Source organism: Mercenaria mercenaria, chromosome 16 (genome assembly GCF_021730395.1).
Source record: "Mercenaria mercenaria strain notata chromosome 16, MADL_Memer_1, whole genome shotgun sequence".
Classification (NCBI taxonomy): Eukaryota; Metazoa; Mollusca; class Bivalvia; order Venerida; family Veneridae; genus Mercenaria; species Mercenaria mercenaria.
Window position 1 is genome coordinate 32,098,248 of NC_069376.1, and position 16,951 is coordinate 32,115,198.

General features: G+C 34.2%; 1 protein-coding gene across 1 annotated transcript; it reads right to left on the reverse strand.

Moving 5' to 3' along the window:
• Window positions 1–582: 582 nt before the first annotated feature.
• LOC128549591 (uncharacterized) lies at window positions 583–16,902 on the reverse strand. Its single transcript, XM_053526597.1, has 10 exons — window positions 16,472–16,902; window positions 15,897–15,992; window positions 14,269–14,447; window positions 11,354–12,150; window positions 10,786–10,918; window positions 7,867–9,205; window positions 7,034–7,188; window positions 6,247–6,410; window positions 3,498–3,613; window positions 583–2,697 (listed from the first exon to the last, which is right to left on the reverse strand). The coding sequence occupies exons 1-10, from the start codon at window positions 16,707–16,709 to the stop codon at window positions 2,555–2,557; spliced, it is 3,360 nt and encodes a 1,119-aa protein (XP_053382572.1). The 5' UTR covers window positions 16,710–16,902; the 3' UTR covers window positions 583–2,554.
• Window positions 16,903–16,951: the final 49 nt, after the last annotated feature.

Here is a 16,951-nt window from a genome sequence, read left to right on the forward strand (position 1 = left end):
CTGGGTCATGTGGGAAGAGGTGAGCGATTCAGGACCATCATGGTCCTCTTGTTTAGATAAAGTTAGTGGGAGATCCTTAATTGATCAGGAAATCGGACACAACGAAAGAATAGCAAACTGATTATTTATATTTGAAGGTGAATCTCATTCCACAATAAGAAATAGGTATGTTATCAATCAAGAATATATCAGTGTGAATGCGATGAGCGTTATTTTTACGTTAAACTGTCCAGCACGAATTACACGTGAACATATTTAAAAATACGTATGTCCACCATGTTTTCTATAGCCAAAGAAAGAAAAGGCGTTTCAACCTTATACATTTTGTATAAATTTGAGCGACTAAAGGTACCACATACTTGCATTTTCATCCAGTACACTGTCGGGACACGTTTTTGTGTTTTATTAATACTAAACAATTTACTTAAAGGGATATCAGTTCTCATTTATTGATTTCGTTTTTATCACCATGCGTTTCTCGTGCTGTTTGGACGATTTCAGTGTTACAATAGAAATCATTTTTACATTATGCACGAATTAATATGTGGCTAAAATACTTCACAAAAGAAAGCAACCACCGAATATATTAATAATTTTAATGATCCAATGATATGTCACAAAATGTATTCAATGACTATTACATTATGATCTAACAAATGCACACAATATATATAATAAAGCTGCATACAAGAGCTTACTTAAGCAACAGTCAAAGGTTCAATTTACAACTTTTCAAAATGACATCCAGCTATTAAGAAAAGCTCGAATGCTTTACTGAAATGTACTATCGATCTTACATCACAGGTGTAGGGATAGGGGCACGTGTGAGTGTGGTTTTTGTCCGAACATTTTCAGGGAAAGGCCGGTTAAGTTTAGCTGGCCGGCCTACCCAATGCCTACCCCCTCCACCCAGCTTCCTTCGTCACTGTACCCGTCTCAAATAAATCATGTACAAAAAAAAACAACATTACATATATCAAATGACATGTATTTTCTAGTATTTTTATATATTATTTACAAGAACTGTAAACTTACCTTTTTATATAATTACTGCCTGCGTACTTTTAAGAAAGTGCCAATTTCTTTAATAGTCAGCATAGGCTTTTAAACATCTTTGAAAGTCACATTTTTACAATAGGTTATACATCCAACTTACTACAGAAACATTTTCTCTATTAGGAAAGATTAATAAGAATAAGGAATGATGAATAAGAATTAGGATTGATGAATAAGAATTAGGAAGATTATTAAGAATTAGGATTGATGAATAAGAATAAGGATTGATGAATAAGAATTAGGAAAGATTAATAAGAATTAGGATTGATGAATAAGAATTAGGATTGACGAATAAGAATTAGGAAAGATGAATAAGAATTGAATGATGAATTAGAAACAGATTGTATATAAAAGTCACACTTTGCTTATGTTCTTGCATGACTATATGTTATGACCTTTTTGTGTCGACTCGCCATACAATCAAATAAATTGCGAAGCATTAAAATTAAGTTTTTCGTTCATCTCAGTAAAAAACTTCAATGTCTTTTATATTTCTCAGCGCGAAAACTGGCGAACATCAGACAAACAGCTAACGATTCAGTAGCATTGTTGTCATTATAAATATTTTAATATAGTAATATATGCTTTTAAAATAGTCCAATGATATATTATAAGCACATACCGTAAAATATCTTTTATAATCACGAAAACAAGTAAATAAAAAATATCCAATGACCTGTGCTTATATTCATCAATGTTTAAAGCATGAAACTTTAAAATACTAAATCTTTCATTCATTCAGTACTACAACTTTGCATGAAAGTACATTTTGCAGCTGAAGACAGATCTGAAATTTTTATATGCGTATATGATATCAACAAAGTTTTGGTATTGAATAATGGCCAATCATGTCAATGTCTTAAAAGTTTGAGTTAAAATCGAACCCTGAATAGAAACACTATGATTAGCCAATATTTCACACACTGACTGTCATGATCAGTAAAAATGTAGACACCATTGTTAAAGACCCACCACAACCTAGTGACCTACCTTTTTCCTACAACGTGAACTTCGTGAAAATCATTCTAAAAATACTGGTATAAAAGCTATTCAGCAAGATGGCAGGTGGACAATTAAGGCTTTCCCGGAATTAACGTGTTTTCACAACTTCACCTGCAAACTTATTCAGTCATTTTCTTTTCACTATATAGTTGTTAAAACATAGAATAGTAGCTATCTTACACTGTAGAAACAAAGTAAGTTCTAAACTCACCTTAATCTTTCAAGAAATGCTCACACTACCACAATAATTTAATTAATAATATATTAGACATTAAACACATTGTCTTGGCCTTATATATATAATCACTGTCAAATTGTAACGAGATACTTGTTATTTCTCAAATGTTTTTTTCATACAAATTATGTATGATTACCATCATGGAAATAGTTATTGTGTAGCCCGTCTTTAAAAAACTGAGTCGTTTGTACAGATGTACTTATGTTGACAGGCATGCTGTACAACACTAGTATTATAATACTGTATTCTATCTGTTGTTTATAAGGGTGACTGACTGTCCATGGGAACATATCTACGTTCATGGTGTGCCGGGATTTCCATGTAGATTTTACTGGGCGTGGCTTGATCTCTCGACAGATCGTCCTGCATCCTTGGTCTAAGGTAAAGGTCATTTCCAGTGTCTGAAAAAGCATGTGTAAACTAATTTTAAGGGAAAGCGGGCTATGTTCAAAATAAATTCATTAGATACCCTATTTTTACTTTTAATGACAGACACTTGCGTGCATGTGTAATGCATGCATTTTATAATTATTTACATTTGCAAGACTAAATTAATAGAATACCGTATTATGAACTGACACAGATGTTTGCATTGATTGAAAAGTAAATTGCATTTTTGGTGAAAGAAAAGAACAAAGAAATTGACTAGTGATGGGCTAGTGATAAAATTACGTATTTGAATAAGCTATATGCTTTTTCTTACAGCGCTTTGTGATATAGCACATTGGTTATGTTTAAGCAAAGTCATGTTGAACATGCATTCAAACTAAAAACAACCACGAATTCAATCATAGTTACGTAAACATATTCGACAATGTGTACTAAAAGCGACTATTTAGTTGCTAATAAGCCTTATGTGAAAAATCCATAATCTTGCAGCTTTGATTATTATCTTCCGAAATTTATACGTTCATATCCGAAATTAAGCAAGGGCCATCAACCATGTTTTCAATAAAAATACAACGTAAATGTGTTTAAAACAGTAAATAAACAAAGTGCATGCTTAATGAGAACCTAACGATACTCATATATTTATTTGTCAGCTACATGAAACATATTTCGAAAGAAGTTTATGAACTAAACATGTCTTAACTAAAAGAAAACATTGAAATTCGTAAAACATATGAAGTTCGACAAAAAATTGACGTTTTCCAGATATTCAGCATCTGTAAGAAACACGGTCTATATTTTCTGCTATTACCCTTTCTGCTTTTCCGTGCTTTGTGTAGTAATACGGCAAGGATGATGCCGACTATCACCGCTACACCTAGGATTACGCCAAGGACTAGGACCAATGTCTCGTAATTCTTCGTGTCCCTGTGGAAATGAAAAGTGAAAGTAGAAACTTGTAAAGTATTGAATATTGTTACCTAATTTTGTGGTCTTGTACGAAATGCTATTTTGTGAGAATATGGATTCGAGAATATTAAATTTTGAACATTAAATGTATGTCAGTATTAATTCTGCCACATTGAACGCACACACGCATTGAATATTACGCTATAAACCTACATTAAACCCTAATATTTAGTCAGTATATCATACACTTAACGTGTACGCACATCCAATAGGTAGGAATCAATGTTTGCGATTAAATGGATGGAATTTTTCTTTTTCGCACTGACAAGTTGCTGTATTAACTCAATCAGCATGAAATCCACGAAAATTAGTCCTCAGTGAATTTTAATCATTTTACAGTATATAAACCCATATCAAATGCAACCAGATCCTCACACCCTGAATTGAACACCCATTAGCAAGCTTGATATTTCAAAAATGCTTTTGGGCCTCCGTGGCCGAGTGGTTAAGGTTGCCGATTCAAATCACTTACCCCTCACCGATGTGGGTTCGAGTCGTACTCGGGGCGATGAATTCTTCATATGAGGTAACCATGGCTTGCGGATTGATGAAATAATGCACGGAAGGGCACCTTGGGGACTTTCCCATCATCAAAGCTGGAAAGTCGCAATATGACCTATAATTGTGTCGTTGCGACGTTAAACCCAACAAAAACAAACAAAAATGCTAAAAATAAAAATGTTATCCTGCTTAAATATGGTTAAATTAAAAAAAAAATGAAGAGGGCTACATAAAATGCATACAACATGCATAACATATGAGCCGCGCCATGAGAAAACCAACATAGTGTAATTGCGACAGTCGCAATTTTAAGTACAACTGATTTTAATCTTCCCGTATCATCTCGAATACATTTTTGTAATTTATATCTCATTGATACAAAATGGAATGTTTTGAATTTTTAAACATTACGGTTTTACGCTTGTAAGGGTTTGTGTACGCAAAAAGTAATACAAACTAGTACTATTTTCTACATTCAGTCGACTCTGGTTATCTTCCTTATTTGAAGATGAAAGAGTCAAATAAAGAGCGGTTTCTTTTTAAAAATGATCGACTGTATTTATGAAGAAGGCAAATAAACGTTAACTTAATTGATTATACAGTTGTACAAAACATGCTCGAGAAAATCCGGTTAAACTGAACAATAAACGCATAAAACGAAAATGAAACTTACAGTATTTAGACTGAGTTGTCCTTTATAATAATTTTGAATAAAATCTAATCCTATTCATAAATGACCTCGAAACCGTTTACTTTAAAAACTTCCTTCTACTATCACTTACAACTGAAAATTATTTTTTGCCTAACTTAACTACGTAAACATTATGAAAGCAGGAACGGTGAAGTTGATAGGTTAAGACATCTCCTTAGTAGAGCAAATCAGCTTTCAAAAGTTTCGAGACTACCTTTTTTTTAGATAAATTTATTGAACCCAAAGGACATTCTTTTCTTGAAAAGTACCTAAAATGAAAATACAAACTCCATAACAAAACTGTAATGTTTTTGTTATTTATTTCTTTCAAATCTTCAATTTGAAGAAGCCACATTATTGAGGTGTGTTCAGTTAGTAGGTTTATTTTTGAGAGTACGTCCCGGTCCTTTTTCGTAAAGATCAGGATATGGACGCACTTAGGAGTAGACTAGGTTGAAACATTTTGTAAAAATTCGTTTATAACGCAATTTCTGGTCCTTTGGGACCATGGAGAGCATTCGGTTTGACTTTAATTAAATTCCACTTTAATTGGTGCTGTGGAATGCAGTGGGTGTGAGTGCACGGTTCGTTACCTCTCATGAACAGACTCATAAAACCGAGTTTGCTATTGTTTTTTGCTTGGTTGCCGTTCTACGCTTCCAACTGATCGTTTCACAGATCTTTTTTTCAACTTGTGCAAAACATGTGGAACAACACTCTTTAACAATATGATAGACAAATTAATAGGCTATATACGTACGAGTGGTTCTCCAAATGCAATGCTTTTTGTGTTAATGTTCTGAGCAAACAGAAAACAAACCCCTCAAAACATCTCAGTCTTTTATGTATTCCCCTTATAGCCTTATGTAGTAAAGGGCGCTGACACCGCGGATCCTAGTGACTTTTTCAAACTAGGCCTGTGTGAAACTTTTAGTATTTCTTTAACATGCCCAAGTAGGCGGATTTACTATACCCAGAAACGTTAATCAAGTTTAACACTAGTTTAGTACAATTACATGATTATATATTTAATTTTTTGTTGGGTTTTACGTCAGGTAGGCACAATTACAGGTTATAAAGCGACTCGTGAAGACCCCCAAGTGCCCCTCCGGGCAGCATTTCTTCAGGAGCGAGCACCTACGTAAAACCACTGACCTTCCGCATGCCGGCTGGATGGCTACCTCGTATGGAGAATTCTATGCCCTACGCGAGGCTCGAACTCACATCAGTATAGGGAAGGTGGCCTTAACCACTCGGTCCAGGAGTCCCTACGCCCCGTTGAATATTTTTCTGAACAAAATCATAACGACCTGAGCAATATCTAAACTTGCTTACAACAGTCAGAACGAAGTAAGCTATAAAGTCTACATATTTACCCTTATTGCGCGTTAGTACTTACTCTTTCGGCGGACCCAAACCACCATTGCCATTTTTTCCAGGGTATACGGAGCATTTACTGCAAACTTGTTCATTCGGACATCTTGAGTTGATTGGTACATCGTTTGGGTAAATAATCTTGTCCATCTCAAAAGTAAAAGTACCTTCAAGTGGATATCGCCCAATCTGTATAGAGAAATAGAAAGCGATAATGCAGTGTCACATTTGAAAATAAAATATTTGTTCCACTCACTCTTCTTGATTGATCATAATTTTGTGAGGAGCCTCCGTAGCCGAGTGGTTAATGTCACTGAGTTCGGATAACTTGTCCCTCACCGACGTGGGTTCAAACCTCGATCAGGGGCGTTGATTCTTCATGTAATGAAGTCGTCCGTTTAGCTTACGGAAGGCCGATGGTTATACCCAGATGCCCACCAATGACGAAATAATCCCTGAAGGGACACCTGGGATCTTCCTCCACCATCAAAATTTGGAAAGTCGGCATATTACCTATAGTAGTGTCGGTGTGACTTTAAACCGAACAAAAAAAAAAACACAATTTTTGACCGACACTCTACAGAACATGAAACACAAAAAAACTTGCTTTTAAGGGAGTGGCTCGGCAAATTACAAATTCTCCGTATGCGATTTCGGTAATTTCCGATTTTTTACGGAAACCCACGAGCGCGTGGAGCAATATTTACGCCCGAAGCATGCCGAAATGTCTAGCGATAATACGTAATCACACGGAAATTGCCGAGTGTCATTACGGGTCCACTGCCTTAAATAAAGGCCACAGATAAACATACCTCTTTATAGGTAAGCTTTGACTGATCGACATCATCTTTCTGTATGTTGTAGATTCTGTACCCTATATTGCCGTCACCATTACCGTTAAACACTTTCATCTTGTTCCCAGACCCATCCAGCTCCAGTTTAATTTTCATTATTTCTTCTACCAAACCTGAAAAAAAGAAAAGCCATTTCTGATACTATAAGCATCATATTACATAATTATATATTTATTACGGACACGATACTTATACATCATAATACATAATTATATAATTTATAACGGACATGTAGTATACATGTATTCAAACTTACAATCATTTGAAACTCATTTACCCCTTACTGTAATATCAAATGAACTAATTTCAAACTTTGAACCGATCACAACCTGTATATTACCATTTCAAGTAAGGATTATCATCATGCTCTAAATCTCATATCAAACGAGCTGTGATATAACCCCGTATGCCTCCGTATACTAGTATGTGATATGTTGAGAGTGTTCTCGTTATGCAGAATATATGTCTACATACATTGTAGTCACTCACACTGGCATCAGACCGGTGAGAAATGTGAAATTGAAATGCATTATTACGCTTATCCGTTCATGACCATGGTTCTTATAGTATACCAAGGGGTAGAGTGTAACAGTATAACAGTATATAGTGGCTTATTAATTCCAGTTTGGTGCCAGTGGTGATTCATACGTAACGACATACAGACATGGTATTCGCACTGGCAGTGTGACTTCATTCCACTATACAGTGAGCGAGTGATAAAAAGTGATATTCATAGTCCTGCTCATGAACACAATATCTTAATATTGTTTGATTGCTATACGCGCACCTACCTTTAGTGTTGCCAGTAAAGTCTTTACAGAGGCTCGAAACCGGCGATCCACACTTGGCCTTTAAGAAAGCATTTGCTCCAATCAAAAGACATTTTGCGGCTACATAAGCTTGGGTATCGTATGTGTCTAATGTGAAGTCTGGATCTCGGCTGTAATCATTGGTATCACTACATATCTCAGCTTGCTTCTTGTCAAAACTGAGATCAAAGTAGCATTTTCTCTTGGCTTGAATAAACATCATGGCCCACGGGTCTTCGTGTTGGGGTTTATACTTTATGTTTTGGGCGTGGTTCCTCAGTTCTCTATCCTTGTACATTTCAAGTGACACGGTAAATGAACCAATTAGAATTTTGTTTGTATCTTTACTTAACACTTCCCCGTCACGTGCCCACGCCTCCGATCCTATGAAAACAAACTCGCCACGCTTCATTTGAGTCGTAAGGGCGGATACGACATTAAAAAGATGATTCGGGTAAAGAAAAACTATTACAAGTTTTGCTTTAGGGTACTTTCTTAGCGTATTATAAATCAGAAACGAACTATCTTCATCATCTATAACAATATCTTGCACAACACACATTTTATTGGAAACTGCAGCTTCCTTAATTTTATCACGGCCATCTTCCCCGTAAGCTCCTGCACTGTAAACGATCTGTATAAAATTGGCACGTAGCTTTTTGACTATTTCTATCATAGCCTTAGCCTGTGCATCATCTGGTGTGACAACCCTCATGAAGTATGGAAATCTATCCCTATCACTTAAAGCCGGGCTCGTTGATGCATAGCTGATCTGTACAAACTTTAAGGTAGACAAAACACCAGCAACAGACATACTAACAGTACTTGTATATTCTGCAACATATCCAATTATTTTGTCATTTACATCAACATGAGTGCCATTGTCTAAGGCTATGCCATTTTCATGAAGGTTGTATATCTTTCTTTGAACAACAGCAGGGCTCATACACGAGTTGATAATTATCAAACCAATTTTCATACCAGGGAAGAAGGATGAATAGTCGCCGATTTTATCGTTTATCTTTTCCACTGCAAATCTTATCGATTCAGCTAGCTGGTACCCGCTATTGTCAGATATTGCGCCGCATTCTTTTATACCACTTTTCTGGAAAATGGGAACCACGCCGACTACGTATACATCTCCAGCCTCATGCAAAATATCTTCTTGCAATTCTTTTAAAGGAATGCATTCAGAACATATTTTATCAGGTATACACTGGGCTTTACGTACGTTTGGCCACAACAACTCTTCGCCCGATGCACGATAATCTCGTATCTTGTTGTAATCAATGGTCACTTCATCTTTTGCTAAAAAGCCAATCTGAAATTTAAATTGATAATGTACATATAATAAATGCAACAATAAATTCACTATAGTCTGGATTACCCACCCCTTACATTTGTTCTAAAATATATAGTACGACGGGAACCAGAAATATACTTTAGTAATCGGGAACCAGACTATAGTGTAGAGAATATATTTCAGTACGACGGGAGCCAGACTAGAGATTCACATTAAGAAATTGTAGAGAAATGTATTTTAGTAATTAAACATGGTCGTTTGAACAATAACATGGCTTGGTTATTTTTAATGGCATTTAACAGAAGTATTGAAAATCTGAGTCAACGTAAATTATTGTTTCTTTCAAATAAGAAGCATTGATGACATCAATTTGATGTACTCTTTTAGCACAAAAAAAAAACAAAAACAAAAAACCAACAGCACAGAAACTGTGTTTGTATCATAAGACGAATGTAAACGTTTTTATCAATACTTTACAGTGTAATGGGTATATAACTTGTGCCATAAGATTAAATATCACACTGCATACTAATTGTGTGACATTAAATTTTCACAAAAAAATATAAGTTAGCAAACATGCCAACAATTTTCCTCGTTCTTTTGAATAAATATTGTATTTGATGCCAATATAAACATATGACAGGTATATAAATAAGATTTTGTTGATGCGGAATGAATAACATCGCATACCTGAATACTAATTGCAACGACATTTTATGAAATCTGAGGATGAAAAGGAAGTTATAATGTAAAATCCTTTCCCAAACACCTAGGTTTCTGTTTCATACCTGACTAAAATGACAGTGCAAGTAAAATCTATTCCCATTCACCTTAAAATCTATCACATATTGGACCAAATTGTTACATCTAAACCTTTACCTCGCTAAATTTCTAAAATGGACTGTTCCATCATTCAGTTTGGGCAGTACCATTTCTTATTCAAAGGGGTGTTCACTGAAAATTTACTGACTAAATAGCGAACAGTGCAGACCGAGATCAGCCTACTCGGACGTTCAGGCTGATCTTGGTCTGCACTGGCCGAAAAGGCAAAATCACTTGCCGGCAGCAGGCTTAAGATCATTTTAATAATTTATTTATCAAGCCATTACGCTATAAATTCTAAGTCAGAATGTTATTAAGTATAATTTCACTTTGCAAAGAAACTAACTCAAGATTATATTACATGTTATGAAAAGCAATATTCTTGATTTAAATAGATAAAGATTATGCTTAGGCAAATAAAATGTTATCAAAATTCATTAGTACTTATCATTTGCACTGGATATGTATATCAAGGTCATTTATGTCTGAGTATTAACAATTTTCTTTTGGTTCCGTGGCAAGTTCTGTACAAAAATAATTGAAACCACTGCAACACAGTCTTGCCTTTGCATGATCGTAAGAGGCGACTGAATAGTCCGATTATTTGGTTTTTGTACACATCTCTTTGCATCCAGTATGTACAAAAGAATTGATTCCATATTTGATGTAAATGAGATGTGAGACCAAAACTTTCAGTCCTGTTTGGTGTCACGTGGCCTTTCCTTTGTTGGTGCAAGATAAAATTCAATGTTAACATCAAAGTTTGCAAACAATACCTTCTCAAATAGTATCTCTTTCGACTGTCCTGGCGTCTGGATGTTAAACAGTTCATACGATGGAACATCGTCTTGTTGCGTTATTTCACCTGTCTGGTCGGTTGCAAAGCGTTCATTCTTCAGAGAATCTGGCCTTAATTCGAAGAAGAAACAATACTAATGCGATGGAAATGTTAAAACAAATCTTACAATAAAGTAAAGATATCACGAAAGTATGTCGAAAGTAAAACATTATGTATTGCACAAAATTAAATAATGGATATGCCCAGCATTTTACCTTTGGATAAACTGTTTTGAATGAAAGTAAACTTCAATTTAGGCGTGAAGGACGCAATCTTCAGAAAGACTAATAGAACTTAGAAAGTTTTTCTAAAATCTAGCATGAGTAACTACCCGCTAAGTGTTGGTCTTTAGAATAATAAAACAATAAAATGTTTAAGTGGTGAATTCTAAATCACTTTTCGGACGGCATGGATTCAAACATTTATACAGCCAAGATCGTGTGTTTTCACAGAACAAACTAAGGAGCATTAATATGAAAGAAAGGAAACAAACAAATATTTCTTACGTCCATGAAAAGTCATTCTGAAAGTTTATGTCCATTCCCTTGATGGCATTTATCATATCTCCCTGGTGGAAATTGTTAACAAACCCAGTACAAGGATTCGACTGTGTCAAACAATAGCTCGGTCGAAGGTTGATGGCAGCTTTAACCATAGCATGTGCAGCAATTACAGCGTAACTGACAAACAACGGTTGTTGACTGAAATATTCTTTCATTTCTTCGTTTGTTAGAACACGAATATCACAGTCCTGTGCGGCACAACTTGTTATTTTGTAGAAAACATCAAGTAACCATGGGTTTGATGTTGATTCAAGGTTGAATTTTGAAGCGTTAGTGAAAATTGAATTCCAGTGTTCTGTGAACTCGAGAACTTCTCTGTACGGTGGGGCAAGGACTAACGACCCTTTTGATTTTGCGATCACGTCCCCATTAAATTGCTTGAACACTCGTCCGTCCAAGTTGGTACCTTCAGAGAACATAATGATTGGAAACGATGAATATTTGGACTGATCTAAGGATAAAATGACAGAATTAGCGACTGATGACGTGGCTATCAGTATAATTCCATTTATTGGTGGTCGTGAATTTGGAACACCAACGGTGATATCTTGAAGTATCTGGGAAATTTCATTGGCGTTTATTCCATTATTAATTGTTATAGTCCTTGTTAACGCAATACAAATTCCCTCTTGTTCAACCCTAGCCTTTAGTCTGGTATACCCGTCTTGCCCATACACATTGTCTTCATATACTACAGCTATCCTGTTCCAATCTAGCTTCACCATGGATTTGACCATCATCTATTAATAAAGCAGTAAATTTGATAAAGTAAGAGACAACCGCTATTGGGCATATAAATCTAATGAAGTTAGCGACAATAGTTATGAAGAGTAGACATGCATATGAATCTAATAAGAGTAGACATATAAATCTAATAAAGTTTACTGGGCATATTAATCTAAAAATCCTCGCGGCAATAGCTAATAAGAGTGGGCATATAAATCTAACAATCTTAGCGACAATAGCCAGTAACAGTGGTCATATAAATGTAATAAACTTAGCGACAATAGTGTGGGTATATGAATTTAACAATCTTAGCTACAATAGCTAATAAGAGTGGTTATACAAATGTAATAAACTTAGCGACAATAGTGCGGGCATATGAATTTAATAATCTTGGCTACAATAGCTACTAAATGTAATAAACTTAGCGACAATAGCTAATAAGTGTGGGCATATGAATTTAACAATCTTAGCTATAATTACAGCTAATAAGAGTGGTCATATAAATGTAATAAACTTAGCGACAATAGCTTTCAAGAGTGGGAATATAAGTCTGATAAATTTATAGAAGAAAGTAAATAGTGGGCTCGAAGAGTAATGTTTATCTAAGGATATGTTTTATATCTTCCGATTGTGTTAAATCATCATTTGAATGAACCAGTGGTCACTACGGGATGAATGTGTGACTTCGGTTAAGTCTACTCGATAGAAGTACTTAGATGAAGTACAGAACCCAGGAACACTGGCTAGGTTAACTGCCCGCCGTTACATGACTGAAATACTGTTGAAAAACGGCGTTAAACCCCCCAAAAAAAACAAAAACAAAAAAAAAAACTTAGATGAAATATGAAATAAAAGCACATCTACCGTTTTAATTCTTTCTGCGTAAAGTTTAATTTTTTTTTCTGGGTAGTCTACTTCCCTATTTAAATCCGGGTGTAAAGATTTCTTGAAAGAGATAACTGAAATTGGAGAAAAATGTAAACAGTTACACACCTGTTTATTAAAAAATCTTGTTTTTCTATTTATCTTCCGGCATTATGTTTACTTTCCGATCTGGTTAACGCGCAATAAAATGCATATAAAAAAGTGCGATTTCTCGTGTCATATTAAAAAGCTTACTTTGTTTAATGGCCTGAATTCATATTCTGAGTTTATTTTCTGAATGAAATGTCATTCTCACAAAGTAAAGATACTACTACAATGTTCAGAAAACGTTACAAGGGCCATTGAATATATGATGCAACCATTTTTATAATTCATTTACAGTTTTTGATAAACTGATAATTAAATACACATAGATTATTTGTCCTTGGTTTTTCCAGCTGAATGACCAATTCTTAAGTTTCATCAGCTTTGTTGTTGTTTAGCAAGAACAGAATGTCTGTCAATTCTTTCTGGCCGCGTGATTTTGAAAAGGATCCCGTTGGACACCTCCATAAAAGTTTTATATATAATAATGTCTTTTTAGACAGAGACGGCAGGCAAACCTTATAGTAGTAAACATATTGTCACTGGCAAGATTAAGAATATTTTAGAATTGCTGCAAATATCTGCGGAACAAATGTTCTCAGCTATGACCTTTATGACGCCTGCTTTAGCATATATTTTTTTTTCAACTGAAAAGTAAGAAAATGATTGTTTATGATATTGTGCAATACATCTTTCTTAAACATAAGGAATTCTTTGAACATAGCGATGGAAAAATTTGGAGAAAAGAACATTTAAATTTTGAAAAGAAGACTGCGTTGCTAAGCAACCAAAAAGAAAATGTACGTTATTTTCGAAAATACAATGCTTTGTTTGTTTTAAGCTGACCCAATAATACCAGACAAACATGGCATGTGCATATTGTTCAAAAACTGATAACGAAAATTTGATTATCTCTAATTTCTCCTTAGATGGTGACATATCTAATGATGGAATTCGTTCGTAATTCCATAGAACTACCTAGCAAGATGAGGAAATGGATTTAGATTTATTGATACAGTAAACGATATCTAGGTCGTTGCAGCATATATTGAATAAATCTTGTGGTTACTTCCATAGGCTATGGTATCTAGTAAATCTTTGAGGCTGGTTTATTGAAGTATCCGTTTGCTTTGCATGTAGAGATATAAAGCATAAATACAAACCTCAGATTGTATGTCATCATTTGGAACAACACGGACAAAGTTAGGATATCCTTTGTCGTTGCTAAGCTCCACTGCTGTTGTTGAAAATCCTACTTGGAGTAACTGCTGTCTTTGCGGAACGGAGCCAAGGATATTGGATACAGTCTCGGCTTCGGAACTTGTTTCCGGACCGAGGACTCCTAGCCAAATTAAACTACATATATATTGAAAATTATTCTTTTTTAGCATATAAAGAAATGACACTAATATGAAGTTTTCACAAATCAAGTAAATTTCATGAACATCGGAATTTTGTATTTTAAAACAAATATGATGAATATGGAATTCCACAATTATATTAATACATTTATATATAAGTCTTATCCAATGTTTGTTTTTATTTGATAAGGGACACAGTTTATCTTATTTTACATACTCTTTTTGAAGACGGCTTTTTTATATATTTATACAACAGTTGGTATAGTCAGATAGTCTAGAACAAGCCGAAAACTGAATTCTTCAAATACAGTTATGCATAGCGGCATCGGCTGTAAGACACTCAAAATGTCACTATGTATTAACAATTGTTTTAAGTTAACAACATTTGTAATAATGGTGATAGCAAATAAAACAACTTTACACACGTACAGGTCATTGTAATGGGCAACTCAATGATAATATATAGACCCACATGCACTGCTTAGTGTGTCATGATTGTTTGCGCTTGAATTCTAGACATACCTCTTTAAAAATACAAAAAAAAAAAAAAACAAAAAAAAAAAAAACAGAAAAAGAGAGGCTTGTTTACTAAAAGATTCGTTACTTCAAACATGTTCTTTTTAAATCAATATTTTCACCTATTAGCAATAACTGGTGCATTTACACGTACTGTCATATCTCAGTATCATAAATTAAAAAAAATTACTAGAGCAAGTAAAATACAGAACATGTTTACCGACATGCATGACATTATGTTATTTAAAAACATCTACAAAAGCAAACACAAAAAACCCAGCGTTTATAATTATGTTATGAGGTAGTTTTAACGGGGTAAATGGTACATTGAATAATGTGAAAAACCAGTTAAAAGGACAATAATTATCACAGTATCGTGTAGATTAAGTTACAACTTCACAATAGGGAACACTAAACTCTCAACTAGTTTTGAAAGCTCGTTTTTAAAATTTACAATACGAATAGCAATCCTTATGAACTAGCTATGTAATAGTATACAATTACTGATGGACAAGCCATTCAATAAGTATTTTATCACATGACATCAGAAATGAATTTCAATTTTCAAATTGCTTTTCTTCAAGTTTTGACTAGATCCCAGTAAAATTAAATGTTGAACTACAGACCAGTCAATAGCCTAAACTATTGACCGTCTATCTGCATAAGATGTAATGTAAGAAAATAAATTTCTAAATCGATCATAATTGCTTCCTGTGACAATTTATTTTATTTTATTTTTATTTTGCACAGCAATCAACAAGTTCTGGTTTTATATTACATTTTATATATTAAACATAAAGATATACTATACCTATTTTTCACTGAAATTGTTTATTTGTAGATATTGACTATAAATATAAAACAAAATGCTCATCAAATGTTTAAAAACCACAATGTTCATCATATGTTCCTACCTATTATGGTCTCATTACTAAGAGCCCTGTGTAATATTTCCACTGCATGCGCTGCCGCCTTGTCGTCAAGCCAACACGTTTCAAACGATTCCAAACCTTTAATGATAATAAGTCACAAGTGAGTGAGTGAGTTGGGTTTTACGGCGAATCGACACAAAATGGTCATATATCGCCGAGAAGAAGTCATATTGCAAACGCCAAATAAGTCACAAGGTACTAGAATTTGTTAACTTTGCGTTTGATTAACATTAGTCAATAATAATTGTGCTTTTTAGCCGAGCTAAAAACAGTAGAATCTTAATCAAAGTTTCTGTACTCTTCGTCTCCTGCAAGCGAGGTTCGAAGTCAAGTCTCCCAGTCTGATATTTATTCGGCGTTATATATATTGAATGGTACTTATTAGCTGCATACATGTTAATATAACCAAAATTCTTTTGTAATCATTTGTTTTAAATGTTTCAATATAAAAAAAACAAACTGTAAAATGAACGTATACAGTTTTCAAAGTTAATAAATTCAAAAAAAAAAAAAAAAAAAAAAAAACAGAAGTAATTTTGTTAGAAATTGATACATACCAATGCGAAAAGGTAAAGTGTCGAGACCATTCAATTTTTCTATGTACCATTTGACAGCCTCCATTGTCATAACAGAATTCACGTCCACGGTAACACTACATTCCTTGCCATTAGGTTCGTGAATGCCAAAAAGACCCGTTAGTACCACATCACCTTGGATATTTATTTTTCCATCTGAATGTCTGTATAAATTGTTTAAAACAACGAGGAGAGTAATAATATTTGTAAAGTAAGCCATCTTTATGTGACTGTTTCGAATATTTTTTTACTTCCTCCTTTTTCACATCATATTCAAATTTCAATTTAATAACGACATTTGAACACGTATTCACGATCTTGAGAAATGGATTTATAATTTACACTTCACAGCGCAACGTTTATATATAGTCTTTCTTTGGTTGTTTGTATCATATGACTGTACTTAACAAAGGTGTCGACCTTTTATATGCAAAAGGAACCTACATTTTTAACATATTTTTC

Bases quoted from the DNA above. Each gene is read 5' to 3' on its own strand.
- LOC128549591 (XM_053526597.1), bottom strand. From the start codon at position 16,709: ATGGCTTACTTTACAAATATTATTACTCTCCTCGTTGTTTTAAACAAT. The intron at 15,993-16,471 runs GTATGTATCAAT...TTATCATTAAAG, and splicing joins CACTTTACCTTTTCGCATTG to GTTTGGAATCGTTTGAAACG. The intron at 14,448-15,896 runs GTAGGAACATAT...TAATTTGGCTAG, and splicing joins TAGTAATGAGACCATAATAG to GAGTCCTCGGTCCGGAAACA.